This window comes from Pelmatolapia mariae, linkage group LG10_11 (genome assembly GCF_036321145.2).
Source record: "Pelmatolapia mariae isolate MD_Pm_ZW linkage group LG10_11, Pm_UMD_F_2, whole genome shotgun sequence".
Taxonomy (NCBI): Eukaryota; Metazoa; Chordata; class Actinopteri; order Cichliformes; family Cichlidae; genus Pelmatolapia; species Pelmatolapia mariae.
Genome location: NC_086236.1, coordinates 34,652,414 through 34,679,103, shown reverse-complemented (window position 1 = coordinate 34,679,103; position 26,690 = coordinate 34,652,414). Strand labels below are relative to the sequence as shown.

Here is a 26,690-nt window from a genome sequence, read left to right as displayed (position 1 = left end):
TTGTGGAAAAGTGGGGGAGGGATGGGGAGGTCAAAGAGGCAGAGCACGTGAGCCAAAGAGAGCACGTGACAAAGAAACGGTGTTGATGGTGGGTGTGGTGGCAGTAAAATCGAATAGGTGAAAGTGGGTGACATGTCATCACTCAGCTTGGGGACATCCTGAATTACAGTGTCAAGGTTACATTGCTACAGTAGCTGTGCTGTTTTCAGATTCACAGGTGGTGTGATCCCTGTGGTTCTTTTGCCTCTTGATGCAGACATTTGACCAGCCTGCTCAGCTATGGAGGTTACAGTGAATCATACAGAGGACATTTAAACATGTGCAGCAGTTATGGACACACATGCAGAAAGTGCAGACACTGTAACTTCCTTGTATGTACTAATTTTATGTGACACAAGTGATATAGGGTCAGTTCACATCATTTTTTTTGTTCTGCTTTCCCATAATGCTTTGCTTTCCTGAAATCCTGACAGAGCAACATCCCATCCATACACAATGTTTTTCAGCTTAGATGGGCTCTAGGCCTGCATTGAAATCTGCTGGTTTAAACCACCGGTAAATTATATGTGACATTTTAAATGTTAGTTGTAAATACAAAAAAAAGTTTGAATAAATTGTAGTTTTGCACATATTTTGGATACAGTTTTTGTCTTGAGTACAGTATAACACTGTTTGATACTTGAATTATTTTATTGACTCTGACTCCATATGCACTGTGCATGTGTAGTGATGTCATTTAATGCATTCAGATTGATGACGATCCACAAACGCTGTGAACTGGTTGAATCAGGCAGCAGTTTGTCCCTCAAGCATCATATGAACATTAGCAAAATGTCATCCAGAAACTACTGCAGTCTCCATTTTAAGTACTTTAATCACTATTTTTTCCATATTCTGAAAAAAAAGGAAGGTTAATGAGCGGATTTCTCATTTCTTATCATACAAAAACCATCATTACTTTGTCTCTTATTGTGTAACGGGTGTTCTGGCAGCAATGTTTTTGACTATTTGATGTCCACACCTAAATTTGAAAGGAAGAAGCAGATGAGTTGCTTCTGTCAGATTATGTGAATATATTCATCTGCAGTAGAAATAAATAAATAAGAGAAATTCAGACATTTACATTTCAATATGTTTAAGTCATTCATTTTTATTGAATGCATAAAGAAATTAATTGCTTTTAAATTATTAGAGCTTTTTTGTAGGATATACTGAATTATTAGATATTCATAGGGTGACAGTGTAACCAATTATAAGCACAACCCTTGCAGACAAATCTTACAATGGTATAATGAGGAAATCCTCATTAGCCATCTTGGTTGTCCATGTGTGAAATGCATTTTAAGGTTCATTGTGCTATAGTCTAGACCCTCAGACTGAGACAGACACCTTAGCGTAGTTCAATAATGATGCAAACTAACAAAAACATAGTAGGACTTACATTTCTAGTAATCAGGCTTTTTGGAGATGTTGTTGATGCTGCGGACCAGGGATAGTTGGAGAATCCAAGCAGTCACACTCACTTGTGTTCTCATTAGGGTTATGTACTGTGGTGTAGAAGTGCAGGACGCTATTTTTTCTGATATTACCAGTTGAGCAGTGAACTACTGTAAAAATGTATTAGAGCACCTAAGAAGTTTCTACAAAAAGACTCAATTAATGTCACAACACAACTCAAACGACCTAATGTTGTCAAATAAATACAACTTAGGAATCGTTGTGGTATCTCTTTATTAGAAAGAAATTTGGTTAACAGATTACAAGACAGACGTTGACAGCCACAGCATAACTGAGATCTCCCCATAGAAACCCTGTGTTGGACCTTTTGCTCTGTTAAATCTGTTTTGACCTTCACATTTACCTATTTGGTTTGTATATTGTTCTGCCAAAACTGTACATTCAATCTTGACTTAGTGGGTTTAACTCAGTGTCTCTAGCTAATAGTGAATGGTTCCAGCTTCTGAAATGCAAACACCTTTCTGCCACACCTCTCAATCTTTGAATTCAGGTGTTTTCAGTCCCATTTCCACAGCCTGAAGCACTTTGGCGACAGTGGGAAGGAAAAACTCTTTTAACAGGAAGAAACCTCCGTCTGAACCAGGCTCAGGGAGGGGCGGGGCCATCTGCCGCGACCGGTTGCGATGAGAGAAGGAATTTAGGAACCACATTTAATAACTCAGCCAGAGAGCAGCAGACCATGAAGTTGCCAACTCTTTGCTGACTCAGAGCCCCAAATCGGCGCTGGCGTTAACATCAACACAAAAACTGTGTGCCGAGAGTTTCTATGGCAGAGCAGCACATGTAGGTGTAATCCATAGGTACACACACAACAATTATTTGTATTTGTGCAGAAAACTTTGTAAACCTGTTAAAATTTAATGTCTCCTTTAATAACAATATTTGTCATATTTGGTGATATCTAGTACACATAGTTTTGATAACTAAGGTAAGTCTTTTAATCAATCTTTATGTATTCTAATGTGTTATTTATTAGTGTAATATCATTTGACAGCTACACTGATAAATGATACAATAATAACACAATATATGCGTTCTGGTACTGCGGTAACTAGAATACAAATTTTGTTTTAAAAACAGCACTGAGGCAGTTAAAGGATTAGCCTGGACATGTCTCAGGACCTGCCACTGCAATGTTTTTGTTCATTTTTATTTATGCTTTCATGAGCTGCTTTACAGTACACAAGCTGGAGGTAGAACATAAAGTGAGACAGTTAAAACATACAGTAAAATCTTGAACCATTTTTGATCAGCTTACATTGCAGATAAATTATATATTTCATCCACCACTGGGATAGAAAACTGTTACATTAGAATGAAGGAATACACTTGATGTTCTGCCAACAGAGTTTATATAAGGATGGATATAATTATTAAGGCACAATCACTGGTATACAATGTCCCTTTTTGAAGTCTTAATTTTAGCATTTTGGCTGTTGCCATCTTGTTTCTGTTGGAGCCAACAAGGGGCCATATTTGGACGAGAGGCATACACGAAGCAATCCAAACATTTGGTCTTCTTACTTGTATCTTTAATAAGACTATTTTTTTGTACCGTGGAGCTTATTTTTGCTGTTAAGTTGAGTGTTGTTAACATAAGAATCGAAGGGGGTTGACTCATTTTTGGAGTCGGCTTCAAGTGGTTATTTGAAGAACTGCAGTTTATTAGCCTTGTAGATTGCTGCTTGGTTCTGCCTGTAATGTGAATCCACTTTTACCTCTAAAATGAAAACAGAATGAAACAGGATACTGTTTTTCTTCCAAATCAGTGCATTTGTTTTTAACCTTTCGTGCCAAACAGCAGAAAAACTGAAAGGACTGACACAGAGTGCAGAAGATGGCTACTCCATAAAAACTGTCTAACATGTGCTAACTGCCTTGATTTCCTGTGTTCCCGACAGTGACAGTTTAATCTACCTCTTAATCTACCCCAATGCTATCTCTGTCATTACCTGAGAGACACAGAAAAAAGATGTTGCTGTGCTGGGACCGGAGAACTCTGCGTCCTTTTGGAAGGGTTCCTGTATCAGGCCTTACTTCTGTTCTCTCACATTACTTAATCAGCAGAGCCACAAAGATCCATGTCGGCTCATATATGTGGAGGAACTGTGGGTGTTTCTCTCTTACAGTGGGAGGAATCCTAGCTGACCTTGTGCTTTGCCTTGCTGTGGGCTCAGGGGTCAGTGGATTGTAAACAAACGCTGTGGAAGTAACAAGCTGGAGAACATAGATCACTGAACAGACACAAATTAGGTAACTAAAAATGGATACCTAACAAATTGGTTATCTGTGTTTTGCTCAAGGTTGGTACCCAGTATATTTTTGCAGTGAGTTGAGATGAACATAGATTTGTTTATGTCATATTCACAGACAGTGGACATTGATAATATACAAGTATTTCCATATTTAGCAGCTCCCCTTTTTTAACAATTGAGATCTAACATGGGAAAAAACACTTGGACAAAACTAAAATAGCGTGGTACCTCACCGTGCCTGCTTCAGACATCTTAACATAAGTGATGGATCAATTTCATGTGCCTGCTTTACGTTCAAGCTCCTTGGATTGTTTAATCCAACATGGCGTGCTCAGACACAATGCTGTTTTTATTAGTACGGCAAGTCAGAAGTACCAATAGTGTCCTTATCCTGTCTGTGGCTACTATTTTCAGGTATTGTGCACCTGTTGGGAACTGTATTCAGTGACAGATTACAGATTTTTAATGATACATGATGAAAGACTGTTTCCCACTGTGTGGACAGTAAGGTTTCTTACTGTAACAGGGGTATAAGCTACTATTCATCATTCATTGGTACACTGAAAAAAATCCATGTTGGATTTACTTAATTCAATAGTGGACATTGATTGCACACAACTGTTTTGCTTTGGCAGAAACTTAAACAATTGAGTTAAATCAACACAACTTATTCATATTCAATAAACCTGTGCATTTTGTGTTGATAAAACGCGACTGAAACATGTTTAGATGAAGTAAGGTGAGCTCTTGGAATATTTTAATCCTTCGCAATTTCGACATTTTATCTCAACACTATTCAATAACTTTTAGCCCAGTACTACTTGGTCACTCAAATACTACATGTTGTCTTCATATTACATAATGTTCAACAAAGTTTAGAGTCTGGTTAACATAAGAATTGAATGGATCTATTGAATGACTACCATCCTCCTATCTCTCTCTTGGTTGCAGGAGGGGCTGGGGCATAACCCAGAAGTGATAGGGTAAGAGGCAGGGTACACCCTGGACAGCTTACCAGTCTATCACATAGAGACAAACAACCATTTGCACGTATATTCACAGGTAATTTAGAATCCAATTAACCTAACCCTAAATCTAACAACTGCATGACTTTTAACTGTGGGAGGAAACCAGAATACCCAGAGAGAAACCAGTGCAAACTAGCCAGATTGTGGATTTGAACCCAGGCCCTCCTTGCTGTGAGGCAACGGCGCTAACCACCATGCCACCTGCTGCTTAAAAAACAAAGCAGGAAAGCTATGATTTCAAGGCTTGATGCAGAATTTTCTGTACATTTTTGTCCTTGACAGGTTAAACCACAATAAATAGCAATAGCATACACGTGGTGTGTGTGTAGTTGTCTGCCTCTTATAACTCCAGGGATTTTCCTGCAGTTTGAAATCTCGTGCGATATTGTGAATTTCTTACTAGATTGTATCATGTCATCTCAACAAGAACAAATTAAGTTGTTGAATTTCATACAGATCCTACATGATTTAATTACGTTCAAGACAGAAACATGAAATTTTTGTGTTCAAATTAAAAGGTAGACTTTTTTAATGTAACAGCCACCCAATTTACTTTTTTCGGTATACTGAAAAAAGGAGAGGCGGCTGCTCAACTTGACTGAGATGGGTGCCTTCCTCAAACCACGATCCAAAGCGCGTGAGACTGAAATCCCGTGTGGTGTCACGAGATTTAACATTGCTATATTATTGACTTACTTCACTCGAACATGATATGGACAATTTAATCTACCCTCTCTGCATATCATGTAGTTTCTACACTATATAGTTACACTTAGCTTTAAAGCATGAGGCAATTGTGTTAAATACACGCAAGATTCTTACATAAATCCAAGAGATGGCCAATCCCTTTTTTTCAGTGCAGGATCAGTTTAATGCTCATTTTGAGTCAAAGTTGTTGATAATAAGAACATTTAAGTACTTTGCTTGACATTGTCATAGACTGAATCCACTTCATAGCCTACACTTTAGTCACCAGCAACACTCAACTACAAAAATCATATTTTAAAGAGCAGGTTCAACAGGAGTTTTGTGGGGATCATGGGAAATACTGTCTTTTGTTTGGACCATCCATTAATTAATTCTGGGGTTATATAAATAAATTTGGAATAATTTTATGAAGAGTTGGCTTTTTAACCTATCATTAGCATAGATATTGTTATCTTATTTTGTTACTTACTTAACATATAAAGTAGTGGTGCTGATATATCATTGTGGCAGTGGCATGTGACTTTACAGAAAGGCAAGCAGAGACAACTTGCCCCAGCTCCCAAACAGACATACAAAAACATCTTCCACGACAATTTAAGTTGGATCAGATTCAAGCATACCATTTGTGCTGCCTGCCTCTCTGCAGTCCTTCCTCGCTGAAGAATTGTAAAGTGTTATTACTTATCTAGACAAATAAATATCTAGTGTTTTATTAAAAATTGTACCCTATTGGCTGACAGCGACAATGGGTGGAAGAATTTTTCAAACCATCTATTTAGGAAAAGAAGCAATAAAAGATCATGACAACACCTCAGCAGTGTCAGGGAGTAACGGAATACATGTACTGGTGTTACGTATTTAAAATACAAAATATGAGTAACTGTATTCCATTACAGTTACTTTGTTGAAATAAATGGATTACATTCTTTTCCTGTTTCATATGTTAGGCTATGCCCTCTCTATTTTTGTTAATTCCACGCTGGTGGAAACCCAAACAAAACACTAATAATAATAAGAGGCTCGAATGTCTGTGTCTCAATCTCGTGGCCCATGTCACCTCTACTTGCGTCCCGCATAATGACGTGAAGAAATATTGTTTAAAATTATTATTCAAAAAATTATTTAATATGAAGGCAATATGAGCAGAGTGTTACAGGCATAGCCCTATACCCGTTATGTGCAAAAAAAAAAGGAGAGTTGAAAAATACGAGTTGTCACGGCAGAAATGGGAGCTGGAAGCATGTAAATATAATAATAACCACTGCAGCCAAGAAGAGTTGTAAGTAAGCTATTAAGACTTGACTGTACACTGTGTTCGTGTTTTCCTCCGAAACAATAAGTTCCGTTGGAGCAGCCTTTCAACGCCTCTCTCTGTCTCTCGCTAGCAAAGTTGACCCAGACAACAAAGTAAAGCTAGTTTTCGGTTACGACACAAAACCCGACGTATTAGCCAGATGTCCCTTTACTACAGTTCGGAGCCGCGGACCTGTTTTATATACGCGCGGAACAGTTTTCTATACGAGATCGCTGCAAAAAGTGCAGCCTTACCTAATATCCACCCTACTGTTACTCATTTTATATTAAGATTTAAAAATCTAGTTGGTATTGGTATGGCGAATAACCTTCAGTAATAGTAATAAATCACACAGCAATAGTACATTCATGTAGTTGTAAAAAGCATGATAATATATTAAGTAATCCAAAGTATTCAGAATACGTTACTCTCATTGAGTAACGTAACCGAATATGTTGCAAAATACATTTTGGGGCATGTATTCTGTAATCTGTGGTGGAATACATTTTAAAAGTAACCTTCCCAACACTGCACCTCCGTACACATAAAACTGTGTTATTGGAAAACTGTGCATAAAATATCAAAAGTAAAAATAATTATTCTGCAGAAAAATGCTCCCCATCACTGTTAAATGGAATACTGCTGCATATTTTAACTATTAATTAATTTAATATTTATTAACTATGTTATATTCTTAATCATCATCATCATATCCTGTAAATCGTTTTTGTGGTTGGACCATATATCTCTAAAAAAGTTGTTAATTAGCTCAGAAGCAGGTGATTTAAAAATAAAAGTGCATTAAGATATATTAATAACAAAAGAAAATCTGCTAAATAACAAGCTCGAGCAGTTTGTGACATGGTTTACTGTCAATATCTACAGGTGGATTAACGAAAAATGAAGGTGGAGTGTTGGCAAAACAGCTGGTTAACCGCTTTACATTCAGTCAAGTGATTTCTCATAGATGTTAATCTGAAAGTGCTGCTGTGCCTGCACTGATTACCTTGCCTGTTTTTAGACCAGATTCCTTCCCCTCTTTATTATCATCAGAAGTGTCTTAGCTAATGTACTAAAGGAATTGTTAATCTCAGTCTTTACATCACACGTGTTGGTCAAAGTGGTTAGCAAGAAGAAACTCATCTGTAACGATGCTAACAGAAGCTTGTTTACTTGCTTATGCTAGTTCTGTTTCAGCAAAAAAAAAGTGCTGGTCATAGCTGATTTCAGAGCAGTGGAAACGGAGCCAATGGCAGCTCCCAAATCATGATGGTCTCCCATCAGTTTGCCATTAAAGACTAGAGGTTTATCCAAAGTGCATCCGCAAACCACCAGAAAAGAGCTCATCTTACCCAGCTCATGTCACTGTTAAGGAGACTGACATGCCTGTGAAACAGAGACAGCCGCAGTTTCTTATGAGCACAACACAAGCCAAGTGCCGAGCTTTCCAACTGCAGCCATGAGATGGCAGTAATGTAAAGAATGGATCTAAACAGGGCAGAAGTTTCATGAAAGCACTGTTGAGGAGAAAGGAGAGACTGCAATACTTTCTTTTTAAATGATGTCTAATTTTAGATTTGACAAGTAAATACTGCTTGCCTTGATTGCCCTGAAGGAAGGCTGCTGGCTTGTGGTTTCATTTGACCAAGAAACATTTTATCCAAATCAAGAGTTAAACAATATTTCATACGCATTTATTTAATAGCACAGTGTTCAATAACCAAATGTCAAGAATGATTCTGAAGACTGTTTACTGACAGCTGGGCGGTCAAGTAGGTCTCATGCTGTACTACAATTTCAATTTTTAACTGGGTGCCTATTCTGCTTTTCAGTAGAAACTTTGTGGCCAAAATGTTTCTGTCACTGCTAAAAACACCTGTTACCACTGAGTAACATGGTATCTTTGACAGTTTTGGTTCTCTAGCTCTGTGAGATAGTTATATGAGGCCCTCCCACAGTGACAGCCTAGCACAGAAGCAGCAAGTCTAGAAATTAAGCTAAGGTGTAATTTAAAAAAGAAAAAGACAAAACAAAACAACAGACACATGTCCTCTATTGGTCACAAGTTATTTTTGTCATCCTCCATCTGTTTTTACTGTTCTTGAATGTAGCAACAGAGTCCCTTCCAGCTTGTAATGGGTTTTTTTTTGCAAGCTAGGATCACCCAACATCCTGTTTGGCCTTATACTTTTGTAAATATGCAAATATTAGATTTTCATTTTTCACAGATGTTTGTATGTTGATGTCGTGAACTGTCACATTCTGTCTTCTGTTTGCTCAATAATATTTGAAAAAATGATATGCTTCCCAGCACTGTTGCATACTAGTATTTACTTTAGTATAGTCTTCATTAGCCTTAACACAACTTCACTTTTACTGCTATCTTAGCATTATGTCACTTTTGTCACTTTTTAATGAATTCATTCATTTTTTTAATCACATTTCAGTTTGACAGGTTCAACATAGCCATGCTTCTTGTTTCTGTAGCTGACTCAACAAAACCTCAAAACCCGGTCAGAGATGACTGGGATCACATTGGTGGTTATCAATATTCCTTGTTAAGCTAGACTCTGCTAACTTAATCTATTTATTTTACTACTCATTGTGCACTCAGTTCTGCTGTTTTAGGGCTCTACAAACTATAAACTTGCTACAGATAATTATCAAAAACTACTAAGTCCATTCAGAATAACACTGTTACATGGCATAATAGAGAAGATTTGGAATAGCATAAATTTTTGGTTACTGACTGAATATTCTTACTAATATTCAGCCTCCTAAAATCCATCCATTTACATATTGTTTTTTGGGCTACATGGGGGCTTCCTTAGGGATTATTAAAGTATTAATATTATTCTTAAAGTATTCTGATACTGATTGAGCCTAAATGAGCCTGGACAGGTCACCAGTGTATATTTCAAACAGACACACACTCACAATCTGCTAAATCTAAAGACCCAGTGTAAACCAATTAAGAATCATCAGTTACCTTCAAAAGCTTGTCTGAACTGCATGAGGAAGCCAGAGTACTTGGAGAGAACCTGCGCAGGCAAAAGGGAGAACTTACAAACTCCATGCAGAAGACATACCGAGTCAAACAGGCGGTTTAAACCAGGAATCTTTTATCAGTTGCATTTCAACCAAAGTAAAACACTCTTGGCTTACAGAGTTTGCACCGCATGGTATTATTCAGTGGTATTACCAACATACACCTCGATGAATGTATTAAATATACTCTCTCAGGAAAGAATATTTATTTTGCTTAGAACATATTTCCAGGATAAAAGTAGGTGCAAATGTGGTACTTATAGATTATTTTAAATTGAAACTCTGAATGGAACATCGGGAATTTTCCAGATGAGGCTGTGTTTTTAGCATAAGCCAATGAAAGCTCATCAAACTGACTGTATTGATTGGTTATTTTATGTGATAAAAAGCCTACCAATAGGCACTAATTCATTTTCTGGCTTCTGTTCTGTTTGCTCGCTATTTGTAAAATAGATTTGAGAGGCATGTATAATCTTGTGTCAACCCTACATGCTCTTTACACTTTTATATCTGTACTACACTGGTTCATTTGATCCAAGTCAAAGGCTTGCACATGCAGGGAGCCGGTTTGGCTCTGTGGGTGAGCTGGTGACCATATGCCACACAAATGGAGTGCAGCGGCCTGGGTTCGGGTTTAATGCGTGGCCCTTTTCTGCATGTCTTCCCCTTGTTTATCTCCCTGTTTTCCCACCTGGTCAACATGGCCAAGCTTTCTTTGCTGTACCTGATTCACAAAACCTAAAAGTGGCTCAAAGCCATGCTTTTAAACCAGGCTTGCTGCCTCAGGATTTGCGCACTGTCACATATACAGTAAGTGGGCATTTGACATGTCATTTCACTCGTCCTTTGCACAGAATTGACAGATTGAATGTTGTCTGCTACACTGAGTGAAATCATTAGAGAAATCGATGAGAAAGTTGAATAAAGAACATGAAAAATAAAATGGCAAAAGGCAATAAGAGTTTTGTGCCTGCAAATACATCAGTTAGTGATGTTGCAAAAGAACCATTAATCTTCTGAATTATTGAGTTAATATATTTATTTTATGACTTGTGACTGCTGTTCACCAGTCCATTACAGATCTGAAACTTGAAACATATTTAGACATTTAGGACTTCTCAGTCCATTCCTCTGTGGCATTTTCCATGGCCTATTGAAGGAAATGTGGCAATCACTTCTGCCTGTTGGCAGATTAAGGTGAAACTAATATTGTTTATGGTCTTTGTCACAAGTAACCTACTAATAGACTAGTTAGCTACACTACAGGAAGCAGATTAGAGTTATACATTAAGAAAACATACAGTTTGCATGTTGTAAATTTACCGCATGGCTTTCTTCCTCCTCAGGTATGAAGCATATGAACCGACAGAAAACAGCAAAAATCCTAAACATAACCAGCTCCAGACTAGGTTGTGTGTTCAGCACAAGTTACTATGGTGATCTTGCTAGATTAAAAGAAATCACATATATGGCAAAGACAATTCTGGCAATTCTGTCAACATACCTACCTAAGCCAGTAACGTGTTCTTTTAGTACATCCATCAAACTGCTTTGTGTTAGCAACTCTAACTCTTTTACGGATACAGAGCTCACTTATTCTTATTATACACCTTTTTAGTTTGTATGGATACACATGTTCTATACATGCACAGCAGATTGCTTTCCAAAGAAAGACATGATCTTCTTTGCCCAATATTTGGACAAATTATTGCACATTTTTCTGCGTATTTGTGCTAACACAAATATTCAGATTAACTCAATCATTCTTCATATTGTATTCTCTAGCAAGATTTCTCCATATGGAAACACCACTAGCCCCTTTAACTAAGTAATCATTCAAGTCTTGACCTTTTTTCTAATTATTTACCTATTTTAGAGGTCAAGGGCGTCAAACTCAATTTTACAAATGGCAACAGTGGAAAGTGAAAATCACATTAAAGCCCATCTCAGCCTCGCCTCTCAAACTTTATCTCAAAAGCCACTGAGCCATCAATCTGATGTATTCATTTCTAACCTTGTCCATCCTGGTCACTCGCAGTGAAAATCCTAACATCTTCCACTCTGCCACCTCCAGTCTTTTAGTCAGTGCCACCATCTCCAAACCATACATCACAGCAAGTCACACTGCCATCTTTTACCACATTAAAGGCTTAACATATATCTTTTCTTAATACATGTCCCATATGCTTATATAAGACTGAATAAAACTACTTAAGGGGCATTTACCCCAACCAGTCACAGCAGATGGCCCCGCCCTTCCCTGAGGCCCCGCCCTTCCCTGAGCCTGGTTCTGTTGGAGGTTTCTTCCTGTTAAAAGGGAGTTTTTCCTTCCCACTGACACCAAAGTGCTTGCTCATAGGGGGTCATATGATTGTTGCTTTTCTCTCTGTATGTGTTATTGTAGGGTCTATCTTACAATATAAAGCGATTTGAAGCAACTGTTGTTGTGATTTGGTGCTATATAAATAAAACTGAATTGAATTGAATAGTGATGATTTGCCACACCATTAACAGTTAATAATGTAATCTCAAATTAAGCGTTTGAATTCACTGAATTTAAGCGCTTGTAGGGTCTACCTTGAGGTGACTGTTGAACAGAATAACAAATCTTTGTTTTTGTTCTCGCATATGTTTCTTCTAGTCTTATATAATCTGTTTTACTGGTCTGAACATGACATGTGGAAAATGCGTTGATACAGTGGGTAGACTGGCCAAAATTCATGCACTTTTTAACCACAATTGTACAATAAGTAATTTTTTAAAGATTCATTAGCGGCAGGTGTTCAGCAGATAATAGTCCAAGTTGCAGAGCAGAAGAGTGTATTCACACCTACAGTGCATCGATCTGTGCGGTGTGAATACACTGTTGTTTTTGCAAGTGGAATGAAACAAGCTCTTTAATCCCACCCACTTTTGAATTATGCTGCATCAGCTTTAAATGGAAGCCTGCAGAATTTGGCAACACAATGCTGCCATAATAGCGTGATTTATTTGTGGTAGCCATTAAAATATGGTACTATGTCAGCTATGATGGCCTCCAAAAATTCACTTCACAGATACCCTTTGGATCTGACTGTTCCTGGGCTGTATGCACCATAAACCTTTGATTCTTTCTCTTCTCGATTCCCTTCTTCCTTTAGTCTGCCTTTTCTCATCTCCTTTGTCCACCCCCTCTCTGATTTCTTCTCCTTCTGCCTCACTCTGTGTGTCAGTAAAGCCAAGAGAAAAGAGAGTGAGAAAGACCTGCTTTCTGCTGGCTCTGCATTATGAGAGGGAGAGCGAGGGATGTGAGCGAGTGAGCGCTAGCAGCAGTTTAGCAGACTGTGCCAAAAGAAGGAATGCAGCACTGCATTATGAAAGCCATAGGATATAGGTCCAACTCTGTGAAAGATAAATGAGAGAAGCAGGATTTAGAAGATGCACCCCACCATACGCATGGCTGATGTGATAATAGGACGGAAGTAAATAAGCAATGCATCATCCAGAGCAAGCCAGAACAGGACGTTTCCTTAAAAAGTGCAGCATTTTCTGGTGCTTCAAATCACGAAGGAGTACCTTGTCATAGAAGGAAAACGCCTCCTACTCCCCTAAGTCTCACTGTAGTTGGAGACTGGTAATTATCTATTCTAGGGAAGAACTGACACAAAGGGAAGCACCACAAGCTTTGATCTCATCGAATCTCCTCATCCACATCATGTCATGAACAGAGCTCAAAGATTTAGGGGAGAGAAGAGGAGTATGAGCGAAGGGCAGAACGGGGGTTTATCAGACTTGCCATATACCATTTTTAGGTCAGCCCAAGGCCAAACTTTGCTCCATACACCTGCCTCTCTGCAAGCGGGGGGCTGCAGCCTTGGCGTGGAGCTCTGTCGTGCTGAGCTATTTTGGGGACAAAACCGAATTTAGCCACTCACTTTCTATCTGTTGTTCTCCCAGCTCCTTCCTGAAATACAAGAATGCATACAGACTTGGAAAAAGGATCTATAGGTTTGTGGCTTAGTGTGTTTATTCAATTCAAAATATTCATTTGGTGAAATGAATCAATAAAAGGTTCATGAAAAAAATGCTTTCAAAAGGAAAGTTGATTTACGATACATGTCGAGTCTTAAAAAGTGGTTGACAGACGACTGAGGCGACTGTTGTCGTGATTTGGTGACGTATAAATAAAATTGAACTGAATTGAATTGACAGTTGTTTGCAGCATCGTGCAACTTATAGATTTCTAGTAGCAAGCAAGGCGATCTGTAGGAGCCTTCCATTGAAGCAAAGCCTGACATTAAAGGAGTGCAAGAGCGAGAAGCAACAAAATAACTCAGCCAGGAAATGACAGTGCCACACATAATGTAATTTTAATAAAACAATTTCACGACTATGCACCATTCTCTAAAAACCTACCCTAACACTTGCACTTTCTTTCTGCAGGAAGGTCAGGAGCTGATCCAGGAGAAACCTGAGCTCCGTTCAGTGGTGCAGCAGAAGCTGGAGGAGATTAGGGAGTGCTGGTCTGACCTGGAGACCACGACCAAGGCCAAGGCCCGCCAGCTCTTTGAAAATAACAAACCCGAGCCGGCAGTGAAGAGCTACTCAGACCTCGACAACCAGCTCTCCCACCTGGAGCAGCAGCCCCCCCAGCTGGAACAGGCGCACCACCTGCCAACCTTCAATGAACAGCTCCAGAAATTTCAGGCAAGTCCCAAGGCCCTCCTCTAGGTCTGAACATGTCTCTTAAACCAGCACAACATAAAATTCAAACAAATGTTTTTAACATATCAAGAAAGCTGTAATTAATTATTATTGGTTAACACCACCTTGCATGTAGGTGCATATTTCCACTGAAGTGTGGAACCTTCTTGTATAGTTTGGCTTAAATTGCAACATTTTTCTGTATAGTTGAAAATTTTCAATAAATAGCCCACAGCGGCCCTTGTAGTGGCATGCTCTCAAACATGGGGTTCAGATGCATTCAAAAATGCAGCAAACCTGTTATATAACCCTGAAATGTTCTGTTAGGGAAACAGCTGACGTGCTGTGTTTGTCCATCCTTCATATGGTTGTAACATGACCTTTCCTTTCTATCCGGTGAAGGCTATGGAGTCTCAGATAGGGGACTTTTACAAGGATGTGGGAGAGCTTGGAAGCTTGCAGGGGCTCTGCCTACCCCAGCGAGGGCTGATGGCAGGTGACAAGGAGGTCGGCGAGCAGTCAGGCGAAGTGGAGACCCGTATAGTCCGCCTCATTGAGCCCCTGAAGGAGCGACGCCGCATCCTGCTGGCTTCCAAAGAGATGCATCAAGTCTCCCAGGACCTGGAAGATGAGATAGTGAGTCGTCCGAGTCCCTCTTCTTCTTGTTTCATATATTTTGTCTTAAATTTAAACACTGCTTATAAAATGTGCCAGTATGGTTGTTACAATATCATCACACATAATTGATTTTTCATATTCAGAATTTGCAAAGTAAATATATCATGTCTTTGCCATCGCTTCCGTGTTTGGTCTACGTTTGATCGTAAACGTGCCTTCTGAAATATTTAATAACCCCACTGTGGTTGTTTGCCAGCTGTGGATTCAGGAGAGGCTTCCCTTAGCTACTTGTAAGGATTATGGAAACAACCTCCAGAGCGTACAGCAGTATATCAAAAAGAACCAGGTAAGTCAGGATGACTTTTGGCCATGGTCAGCTGAAATGTAATCCACATTCTGATAAGTCTGAGAACTTTCTCATCGGTTCTGTAGGCACTCCAGAGGGAGCTGACAGGGCGGCGGGCTCGTGTTGAGGAGGTTCTTGATCGGGCAGCAATCATTGCTTCACTGAGAACTCCTGAGGTGGAATTTGTACGTGAGGGGGCGGGACATGTACGCCAGCTGTGGGAGGTGCTGCAGCTGGAAACGGAGAGGAGGTCTGTGTTGCTGGAAGCTGCGCTACAGGCTCAGCAGTACTACAGCGAAGCAGCTAAAGTGGAATCCTGGCTGTCAGGACAGAAGCTCAACCTGGCCAGCGAAGAAAAAGGCACAGTATGTACCCCTGTAATATTCACACTGCTCTTTACTGCCATAGGTTATCATCAAAGTGATCATGGTGTTTTATTTTTCAGGATGAGGCGAGCACGCTACAACTTCTGAAGACCCACCTCGCTCTGGAGCAAACTGTGGAGACATATGCAGAGACCGTAGGCATGTTATCTCAGCAATGCCAACATCTACTAGAACTAGGACACCCAGACAGGTGTGCCATAATCCCTGCAGATTATCCTAAATTTGTTTTGCACATTCTAAGTACCAAACGTTAATGTAATTGTAATTTAATGTAATTGTATTCCTTTGATTTGTCTTAACTTTCAACAGTGAGCAGATCACCAAGCAGCAGTCCCACATAGACCGCCTCTATGTGTCTCTGAAGGACATGGTGGAACACAGAAAGACCAAGCTGGAGCAGCAGTACTGGCTGTACCAGCTCAACAAGGAAGTAGAGGAGTTAGAGAAGTGGATCACTGAGCGTGAAGCAGTAGCCAGTTCCACTGAGCTAGGCCAGGACCTCGAGGATGTCACGGTCAGTATATCTACAAGGTTTTAGCATCTAGTCAAACAACAGGAACACATGAGGTGTTCTAGTCTCAGTCATTTCTGAGCCCAAACTGTGAACCATGGCAAGGAAATTTCACGACTGCACATGTGGCATCCTAATACAGTACCACAACATTCTTTCTCAAATGTTTGTAGAAGCATGCTGCATGCCTGGTTGCTTAATCTTATACACCTGTGGCCATGACAGTTATTGGAACACCAGAATTCAATGATTTGGATGGGTGGGTGAATACTTATATAGTGTATACCATAAAGGAGACAGACGTATATTGTGTTTCAACTTTGATCTCTTTTGGCTGACTACAACATGTTTGTTCCACCAACAGCCATGGCCATAGCTAGGATCATGTGCTTGAATTGGGAGGGGTAAGGAAGCAAACTCAGTGGACTTCAATCTGCAATATACTGACATCTTGTGGTGAAAACTTTACACCATGTAACTTTTATTTGAGATTGGACAATTAATCAGCACAACAGCACCACCCACCTGTTTTTCATGTGTTCTTTCTGTCTGTCAGCTGATCAGAGAAAAGTTGTCTTAAATGGGGTGAACTGCAGGGCGGCACCATGGCCTGTAAGGATTCACTGGAAGTGGTGCAAGAATATTTGGTCCAGTTTTAATCAGCTGCTCAGTCACTAAACAGATTTATTTAACAAACATCTTTTGCATTGATAGGATACACCTGACTTTCCTTTAACATGCATTGGAGACATTTTTGATGAGGAACGTATTTGTCAGGACAGGAGAATGCATTCTGTATTTGCAGGGTGGAAATCATCCACTGTGTTAAATTACATTACATTTATGAGAATAAAGAATGATTCATGTTTGTGTGAGTCTCTGTAGCGTTGTGTTGTTTATTTGCGTTCCAGGTTCTTCAAGAGAGGTTCACCAAGTTTGCATCAGAAACCAACAGCACTGGCCAGCAGCGCATGGAGCAAGTGAACAAAATGGTGAACGAGATGATAGACTGTGGCCACTCAGACGCGGCCACTATTGCTGAGTGGAAAGACGGACTGAATGAGTCGTGGGCTGACCTGCTGGAGCTGATGGAGACCCGCAGACAAATGCTGGCAGCATCGCACCAGCTGCACAAGTTTTTCACCGACTGCAAGGAGGTATGGTCACATCCGATATCAGACAGTGACTCAGGTGTGCCCTGTTCTTCCTCAACATTACAGGTAGACTGTCTGGGCGTGAGTTGCAGCTTCTATTTTTAAAGCACTCATGATGACAGCGTTGTCCTGTGTTGTAGGTCTTGGCTCAGATCGCAGGGAAGATGAAGCAGCTGCCAGAAGTGAGGGCGTGCCAAGCCAACATTACCAATCCAGCCACCCTGCAGAGACTCATGCACTCTTTTGAGCATGCCCTTCAACTTCTAGTTGCACAGGCAAGTGATATACTCACCAAACTTATGTTTGTCACAAAATAGATTATACGTCATAGACAAAGCAAACTTTGACTAAAAACTAAGGCTAATCTTTTATTAATTAAACAGAGTGACGCATGTCTTTATGCAGGTGAGGCAGCTGCAGGAGAATGCTGCCCAGCTGAGGACCATCTATGCTGGTGAGAAGGCTGAGGCTATTATGGTCAAGGAACAAGAAGTGATGGATGCATGGAAGGAGCTGCTGAGTTCTTGTGAGGCCAGTCGTGTCCAAGTGACTTCAGTAACTGATAAAGTCCAGTTCTTCTCAGTGGTGCGTGAAAACCTAATGTGGATGGAAGGAATCATGGGCCAGATAGGATGGGATGAGCCAAGGTAAGGTAGCATATGCTTGTTAAGGTATGGCTCTCCTTTATTACAGTTTGGAAAAGATGAATTAGAGCTTTAGAGAGTGCATTTTTGCCTGCAAGTTTCTGTGGTCTTATATGGTCATTGAAGACAAAATGTTAATATTGTCTTCTGTGCCGCTTTGACCTAATTTCAAATGACACCTGCTACACCGTTTGTTTTTGTTTTTTGTTGGGGTTTTCTCAGATTGACACTCTAATCACTGCCTTTATTTGTCATGTTCCCAACCAGTACCACCGTCCAACTTGCAGTATTTTCATATTTGGCCTGAAATCTTCCAGCAGATGTCCACATATCAGCATATGCATGAACATACAGCACTATGGGAGCCACAAAGATGGCAAAACATATGCACATGTAGTGTGTTTTGATGCAGCTAACATTTTTATGCCTCTACAAAAATTGAGCCTTCCTCAACTTTTGATCCCCACCATCCTTTTTTCTCATCACTTGCAGTGCCATCTTTTGGCACAAGCCCTTGAACATTTTCTTTTTTTCATGTCTGGCTATAAGATTGTTTGCTCCTTGTCTTCCACCTGTCTTTTTCTTCTTCTTCTTCTGCTATTTCTTCTTCTTCTTCCTTTTCTTCGTCTTCATGCAGTCTGCTAGTTTTTTTAATATTAACTTTGACACCCAAAATTTTTCACTCAATCCATAGAGAATGTCTGGTGCAGGGTAAGAATGTTTTCACACTCATCCACGTAATAAATGAAGGCTGGTGTGATAAAGCCTGACAGTATTGTGTCCCTCCGTCCGGATCAGAGGTTCTTCTGAATTTGTTTGTAAAGTAAAAACAAATTCCGGTGTGATATAATATGCTGATATAATATTGGTCAATCACTGATTTTTGTGTGAATCATTCATATACATGGCTAGTACATGAGGCCCTTTGGCAATCTTTTGCTCTTTGACAGATTTGCAAACTATTGCTGCCAATACAATCACATCGCTAATACTGCTAAATAAGGAGAATAATATGGCTGTTAAACAGCTGTTTAAGAAGTAGAACTGTCAGGATTCCTTTTTAAAAATATTTTGTGAGGGGGTTAATGTAACCAGAAAAAACTGATCTGTGTTCCTCAGAGATCTGACAGCTCTGGAGGGGATGATGAGACAACACCAGGAGCTGAAAGCCAAAATAGATGGACGCAGCAAGACCATACAGCAGTGTGCAGATCTCGGCAAGATCCTGATTGCTGCTGGCAATCCTGCTTCAGAGGAGGTCTGACAAAAAAAAAATATTCACACTGTTAATATAAGAATACATAAAAATCATTATCATATCACTTTATGTAGTAATATGTTGCCATGAAACCAACCTGCCTGTCGCCGCAGATAAAAGAGAAGTTGGACAGTCTTCTGACTAAGCAGAAGGATCTTGTTGAAAAATGGGACAAACACCAGGAACGGCTGCAGCGCAGTGAGTAAATAGAATACTTAATAGATGAATACTTAACAAAACACTCTGTTAAATGTTAAATGGGCCTAAACTATAAATGTTTTTCCCTTTCATGCCACTATGTGCATTTAATATATCATGAATCATGTATGAATCTTACTGTTCTTTTCTGGTTGAGCTGACATTGCAGATTCACTCTCAACACAATTTAACCAAAAAGACTGAAATCCAAGCTGTAACATAAATGATGAAATTCTCTCATAATACATACACAAACATGTAAATAACAGATTCTATTGAGTATGCATTAAGCATGTAGTGAGTTGGTAATAGTGTGGCTGGTCTTCTGTCACTTCCAGAGCAAGAAAAATTCCAGTTTGCTCAGGAGACAGTAAAAGCAGAAGCCTGGCTAAAGGCCAAGGAGCCGCTGATCACTACCAGGCATCAAGAGGGAGGAGTAGCCCAAGCCCAAACTGATGAGGTTGAGCAGCTCATCCTTCGCCACGAGGCCTTCCGCAAGGCTGCTGTAACCTGGAAAGAACGCTTCAGCTCCCTGCGCCAGCTTTCTGCTGTAAGCTTGACTGTAGATAAATAATTAATCAGTTTGTCGGAGTCACAGTTTTTTTAAAAAAGTGACTACGTGTTGTGTTTGCTTAGCAGGCATGGGCGCATACCATGAGTTTGCATCATCACAGGCTTTAATCTGTCTCGTGACATTAAGTGCATGTGGTGTACCCTAATCCCACTGCACCCAATCCTCCTTCCGCGCTACATTGCTTAGTGTTTTGTCTGGCATATGTTTGAAATGAACAAATCACTAGCTTTACCTGCATTTTTTGGAACCATCGCATAAAATGTGGTGTTAATCAAGTTTATGTGGTGCTATTAGTTATGTAGCTAACTCTCTCTCTAGGCTGAAAAGAAAAAAGAGGAGGAGAAAAGGACCCCACTCTCCAGCCGAAGGATGTTCCCGTTATCTTGCCTGACTCCCAGTGTTCCCTCAACCAGTGCTACCTCTTCTTTCCTAAGGCAGACGGTACAGGCCCATATTGAACCCAAGCCCTTGCAGCCCAGTTTGGATCTGGGTGCCACCTCTGCAAGCCAGAGACTGTCTTCAGCACTGGCCAGCTATAGTCCAGTTATAAATGGATCAGGCTACCACGGACTGGATCAGGGCAGCGGGAAGTTGATGGGTACTTCTTACCTTGGGATGAACCACCAGGCAGCCGGAGGTGGGAGTGACTCTGGTTTCTCAGCACTGACCTCTCAGAGTGGTGGAGTAGACACCTCCACCTATCTCGGTTTGAACCATCAAACTGCTTGTAGCGCAGAAAGCTCTGGGTACTTTGGACTAACTACTGGGAGCATGGGTGGGTTGCAGAATCATCTGGGCAGTGGCAGGTTAGGAAGTTCAGGTAACCTAGCTCAGCAGCCAGGCAGTGGAGGTATGGGAAGCCCAGGCTTTCTGTCTCAGCAGAATATGGGCAGTTCTGGATATCTGGCGCAACCGCAAAACATAGCGACTTCCGGATATTTGGGACAGCAGCCAAATTTAGGGAGTTCAGGATATTTGGCACAACCGTCCAACATGGGGAGCTCTGGGTATTTGGCACAACAGCCCAATATGGGAAGTTCTGGGTTTTTGGCACAGCAGTCTAATATGGGGAGTTCTGGATACCTGGCACAGAATTATCAGAGCGCTGGCGGATTGGGTAGCTCAGGCTATCTGGCACAAAATCATTACAGCAGTGGAAGCCTGGGCAGCTCTGGATATCTGGCACAGAGTGGTGGCATCATGGACCCTAAAATGGCATATGCATGGCAGCACCTGAAAGCTGACTTCATGCAGCCTAGAATCAACCACATCCACAAGGCTGTAAACCCTCTTCTCGAAGCCAGCAGAGTGCAGCGTGAACAGTTTGGTGACATCCCGATGGCAGACATGATGGGGCCAGAGTCAGGGCTGGAGCTCCTCCATGGCCGCCTCCAGAGAGATCCCCGTGGCAGCCGCTCTGACCCTCAGATGGACCATCTGAGGAGAGAAAGGGAGTACAAGCTGGGCAGACAGACCTCCAGCGAACAGGAAATTCAAGCGAGGCTGAATGAGCTGCCGCTGATTGTGCGGCAGGAGCGTTACCGGAGGCGCCTGGAGAGGCAGTCGTCTAGTGAACAGGAGGGGAGCGGCAAGCAGAGGCTGCAGAGGCAGGACTCGAGTGACCTGGAGGGCTCTGCTAAGGAGGGCTCTGACAAACGCTCAGGGTATGTGAATGAGTGGTTTCTTTACAGTTTGCCCAGTCAGCACAGTCCAGCATGATCGTTATCATTTGGAGGTTGCGTAACGATTGTGTTTGCTGTGTGGGTGACTCATGTTTGCTGTCCATCCAGGGAGAAGAGAAATACCATGGCAGAAATTGTAGAGCAGGTCCAGGAGAGAGAGGCAGCACATGTGAGTTAGTTTACATACTGCACACCACAGTATTGTGGTGTCACTTTAGTTTAAATTATGTATAGATGCAATATTCTCTCTTTTGTTATCGGGTTTTTCAGGCACGAGGAGAGCCTTATCGACCTCCTAGCAGCCTCTCAGCACCTGTGACCCGTTTTGATGGACGTCCTCGTGCCCGAGACCGTCCCAAACCAAGGAGAAGGCCCCGTCCAAAAGAGCCTGAGGAGACTCGACGATCCCGCTCAGCCCCGGCAACTGGAGCCCCAACAACACCCCAGCCGCCTTCACACACTGCCCACAACGAAGGTTCCCTCTACCGGAAAAAGGCCACCAGCTCTGACCTTGAAGCTCAGCAGAGAAGCCCAAACAGGTAAAGAAGTCATGAACAAAAGACAAACACCACCCCAGTAATAACAATTGTCTGTTTAAAGGTCTGATCAAAGATTTGCAAACTATGGAAAACTGTGCAAACCAGGTCAAATAGCTTATGGTTTCAGTCAGCAGGGTATTACTTTTGTGTTTGTAAAAAGAAAGCCAGTTGTCTAGAAGCAACCTTCATGCTCACTGTCATTACTGTGTTTGACCAGAGTGAGCTGATTGTCTTCATTGAAGATTAATTTATTAAACTAACCTCAGTCGGATCCAACTATCATGTTATCTATGCTGTCAATGTTAGCATGTTGTGTCATGAACTTTGAAGAAAATATCGACGGTTAGCTTTCAGTCCTTGTCAGTCACACTATATATGTGATATGACACAGAGCGACAGTATAGTTAGATCTATATGTTTTTGGACAGTTAAATATTTTTGCCTCCAAAACCAGCAGAAAGGATTTTCCAAAGATTCATTTGCATGTTTGATTCAAGTGGTTTATCTCGGTTAACGGCATATTTGATTTGGGAAAACAGAGAGCTTGACAGGTTGATTGCAAATTTTCATTGATTTTTATTAGTTATTCTAAAATTTAAATGTGTATTGATTGAAACAAAAATAACTGATGTGACCCAACTTATCTGCAGAAATGCATTACAAATCTGTTTGATGTCTCATTGTGATTTTCCAGCAAGTCCTGGGTGAACGTATATTGTGTGCTGAAAGATGGAAAGCTGACCTTCTATAAGGATGCCAGGAACCACAACACAACATACAACGGAGAGCCTCCTGTTGACCTTAGTAACTGCTCGTTTGATCCGTCGATGGGATACAAGAAGAAGAAAAATGTCTTCATCCTTCAGTAAGAATTATTCATATTATTATGGCAAATTTTATTGCCAGTAACTGTGATTTCAAATTGTGGTTTTACTGAGTTTATATTGAAAAGTGTAATATGTCTTTAAAGGTTATTGCCTATTAAAAGATTTTAAATTATTGATTAACCACGTGGCTATAAAATACATGCAAATGCATAAAAACTGACAAGTCCCTATTGATTTTCTGTGCAACAGAGTGAACGATGGAAACAACTTCGTATTTCATGCAAAAGATGAGGTAAGATTCATTTGTAACTTGGTAAGGTCAATTAACTTACTGGTGTTAATATGTTAGAACTTAAAGACATGGAGCATTCTGATCAGTCAGTACATTATCAAACTCATGAAAAGACCAAGATCATCAATAAATGTATTTGCTGCTCATTGTTCTGCAAAAACAATTTTGATTTAAGTAATAATCTACAGCATTGCACCGGCTGGCTCCTTCCTTCATTATCTTGAACATTACCTTAAACATGGGCACTGATTTCACTCAAATCTGCATAGGTCGCCCTGCTACCAGACTCAAAACATGCCGAACAAATCAACTATTTACTCCAGTTTCAATAACATTTGTTTAAAAATACACTGTCAAGCTGTTTTAGGAAATCGCTTTTTCAGGTAAATACTATATAAAGTATTGGCCAGAAATTTACATACACTCACCTTTGGCATGAATGGCATGGTCATTTTGGGCTTTTAATTGTTTCTCTGGCTTTTTCTTGTTTCAGGGTGGAACGCTTATACAGCATATGTCTTTAATGACATTAAAAGGCAAAAACTGAGAGCACAAGTTTGAATTCTTTTGGATTTTTATTTTCGAAATTGTCAAAATAATACATATAAGCTCACTTTAAACCTTTTAATAAGTGGTGCTAAAGGCTCTTCAATGTCTTAACTTGATAGGTCAAGGCCCTGTTAACTTCTTGTTAGTGATCATGACTGGTTGGTAGTTTCTCTTTACCAGCATAAAAAGGCATCACTCATTGGATTGACCGATACTTGCAACAAAGGGAACATCCAAGGAACATGATAAATATCTAAAAATGAGGATTAAACATTTACACAAGCATTTCTAAACAACAGCACATTCCAAGATCATCAGTTTAAACAATTGTACATAAATACAAGTAATTCAGATGTGTCACCACTGGACTAATAGGGTTCTGACCAAAAAAGAAGCCCCTGCTCCAAAATCAGCATCTTTAAACTCAACACCCCCTGACCTCAACCATCATGAAAATTTATGGATTGGGCTTAAAAGCAGGGCCAGAAAACCAACCAGTTTGAATGAATTCTACCAAATCTGACAAGAGTTGTCAAATGTCCAGCCACAGTTCTGCTGGAAGCTTGTTGCTTGTTGATAGCGATCAAAACCCATCTGGTGTCACTGCAGCTTCCTAAGAGATATTTCACCAAATAGTAGCAGGGGTGTATTTGAGCCTGTATTTAGCATTCTGGATCTTCTCATCAAAGATATTTGTCATCTGTGAACCTAGTTGTTGTTTTTAAAGTCAATGAAGATGTATGCTGTATAACCATTCCACCCTGGAAAAAGTTCAAGAGTTCAATAAAATCATAAAAAGCCCAAAATTACCATAACATTCATACCCATGATGAGTCTATGTAAACGTCTGGCCACATGTGTATGTGATATGTTACTATTGGCAAGAGGGTACTGAAGATCTAGAACAACAGAAATGTTGGTTTTGGTTTGTTAATGGAACTTCACAGATAACAGAATGACGTTTCTTTAATTTGTATCCAACACATTTTCACACATTTTGATTATAATATTACCAGTTTGTCTCTTTTTAATGCCACTGGATTACTAAAATCACACAAGGACAGCGTAGAGGAGCATGTTGAGTAAGAGAATGATATTACACAAATGCACCAGTGAGCAACACAGGAAATCATTCCTGCCTGTGGTTATCTCCTTGTACAACTCCTCCATCTAATACATAGTACACAGTGCAATAGTTACACCCTTTTGCACACACTCTGTAGTGAAAATAACAAATAACAAAGTTTTACAGGTTAGAGTAAAATGTCAATCATATATATTTAATCTCTGTAATATTCTGGAAATTTATAATTGAGCTATTTGTATATATTAGAGCTATTCCTTATGTTTTGTAAACTTTGTAATATATTGTGTTATTTAATGAGTTCAGTCTGTTACTGTTACTGTCTTGAAGCCACTGCAGCCACATAATTTCCTTAGGGAGTGTAGTATTCAGTGTAGTATTTATGTCAGCAGTATGTTAAAAGTACACTGTTACTGCTTCCATATGAATTAAAGGGTAGGTTGCAGCCAGGTCCTGCTAATCAAATGTGTTAATAGATTAATAGATCTTGAGCAAGTGTGAACAGCTCTATAAATACTGACGTTTTGACTGTTTGGACCATTCAAGTACATGTTAACACAAAAAGGGAAAGACATCAGCAATGATCTTAGTGAAATAATTACTGGTGCCCATCATTCTTGGAATGGTTATGAAGCCATTTCCAAATGTTTTGACGTTGTTTTGCAGTTATGGGATGTGAACACTTTGAGTTGAGTCGTATCCAAAAATATTCTAGAGTCAAATATGAGCTCATGTGTCCAACCACTAAAGCCTGACTCAAATTGGGTCATGCAACAGGACAATGATCCCAGCAGCAGCAGGAAACAATCCTCCACAACAATGGCAGAGAATGATAAAGTCAAACTGTAAATGATTACAAACATTCACTTTTCAGATGAGTTAATATTCTGTATCTCTATCTCTCTCTCTCTCGCTATAGATAGATAGATAGATAGATAGATAGATAGATAGATAGATAGATAGATAGATAGATAGATAGATAGATAGATAGATAGATTTTCCTGTAACTTTTGTTTAGTTATTTGGGTCACATTAGCCATCTCTCAGTCCCTTAGATCGAGTGTAATTCTAAGTAAATGAAATGAAAATACTTCATTTTACATTCTTGCAGTACTTGGCATGTACAGGACCTAAATACTTCTTCTACTCTTGGTTCTGTCTTTATAGTTTGAACTCTTTCCACTTAGTAATTGATGGGTTCGGTTTGTGTGAATGAGGTGCGGCACAAAGCCACAAACCACTGATGTAATAAGAAGAGGTGCAACCTTCAGTCAAAGGCAAATTTGATTACATTGTTTCCCACCTGAAGACACTTTATTCAAATAAAGAAAATGTAGCGTTTCAGCTGGATGGTTTGCATATATCTGCTGCAGGCTCAGATTTGGATGTGTAAAAATGCAATGTGTAAATCCCAAACCACACAGTGAATCAAATGCAAAGAGGAAAAAGCATTATATGATGAGAAGACTCCTTATATAAGCTCTCTGTCTGATC

The 26,690-nt window shown here is 40.1% G+C and overlaps 1 protein-coding gene across 2 annotated transcripts in view; it reads left to right on the top strand.

Moving 5' to 3' along the window:
• sptbn4a (spectrin, beta, non-erythrocytic 4a) overlaps positions 1-26,690 on the top strand; it is a 31,397-nt gene that overhangs the window by 1,070 nt on the left and 3,637 nt on the right. Inside the window, exons 3-19 of one of the 2 annotated variants that reach the window (XM_063486684.1) lie at positions 14,274-14,537; positions 14,937-15,170; positions 15,409-15,498; positions 15,585-15,863; positions 15,944-16,074; positions 16,194-16,398; positions 17,307-17,552; positions 17,690-17,824; positions 17,955-18,196; positions 19,313-19,451; positions 19,565-19,649; positions 19,988-20,199; positions 20,542-21,887; positions 22,014-22,074; positions 22,176-22,444; positions 23,139-23,309; positions 23,521-23,563. In XM_063486684.1, the coding sequence (XP_063342754.1) occupies positions 14,274-14,537; positions 14,937-15,170; positions 15,409-15,498; positions 15,585-15,863; positions 15,944-16,074; positions 16,194-16,398; positions 17,307-17,552; positions 17,690-17,824; positions 17,955-18,196; positions 19,313-19,451; positions 19,565-19,649; positions 19,988-20,199; positions 20,542-21,887; positions 22,014-22,074; positions 22,176-22,444; positions 23,139-23,309; positions 23,521-23,563 (4,152 nt within the window). Of the gene's footprint in view, positions 1-14,273; positions 14,538-14,936; positions 15,171-15,408; positions 15,499-15,584; positions 15,864-15,943; positions 16,075-16,193; positions 16,399-17,306; positions 17,553-17,689; positions 17,825-17,954; positions 18,201-19,312; positions 19,452-19,564; positions 19,650-19,987; positions 20,200-20,541; positions 21,888-22,013; positions 22,075-22,175; positions 22,445-23,138; positions 23,310-23,520; positions 23,564-26,690 lie in introns of those variants that run through there. The other variant, XM_063486685.1, reaches the window with a different exon arrangement.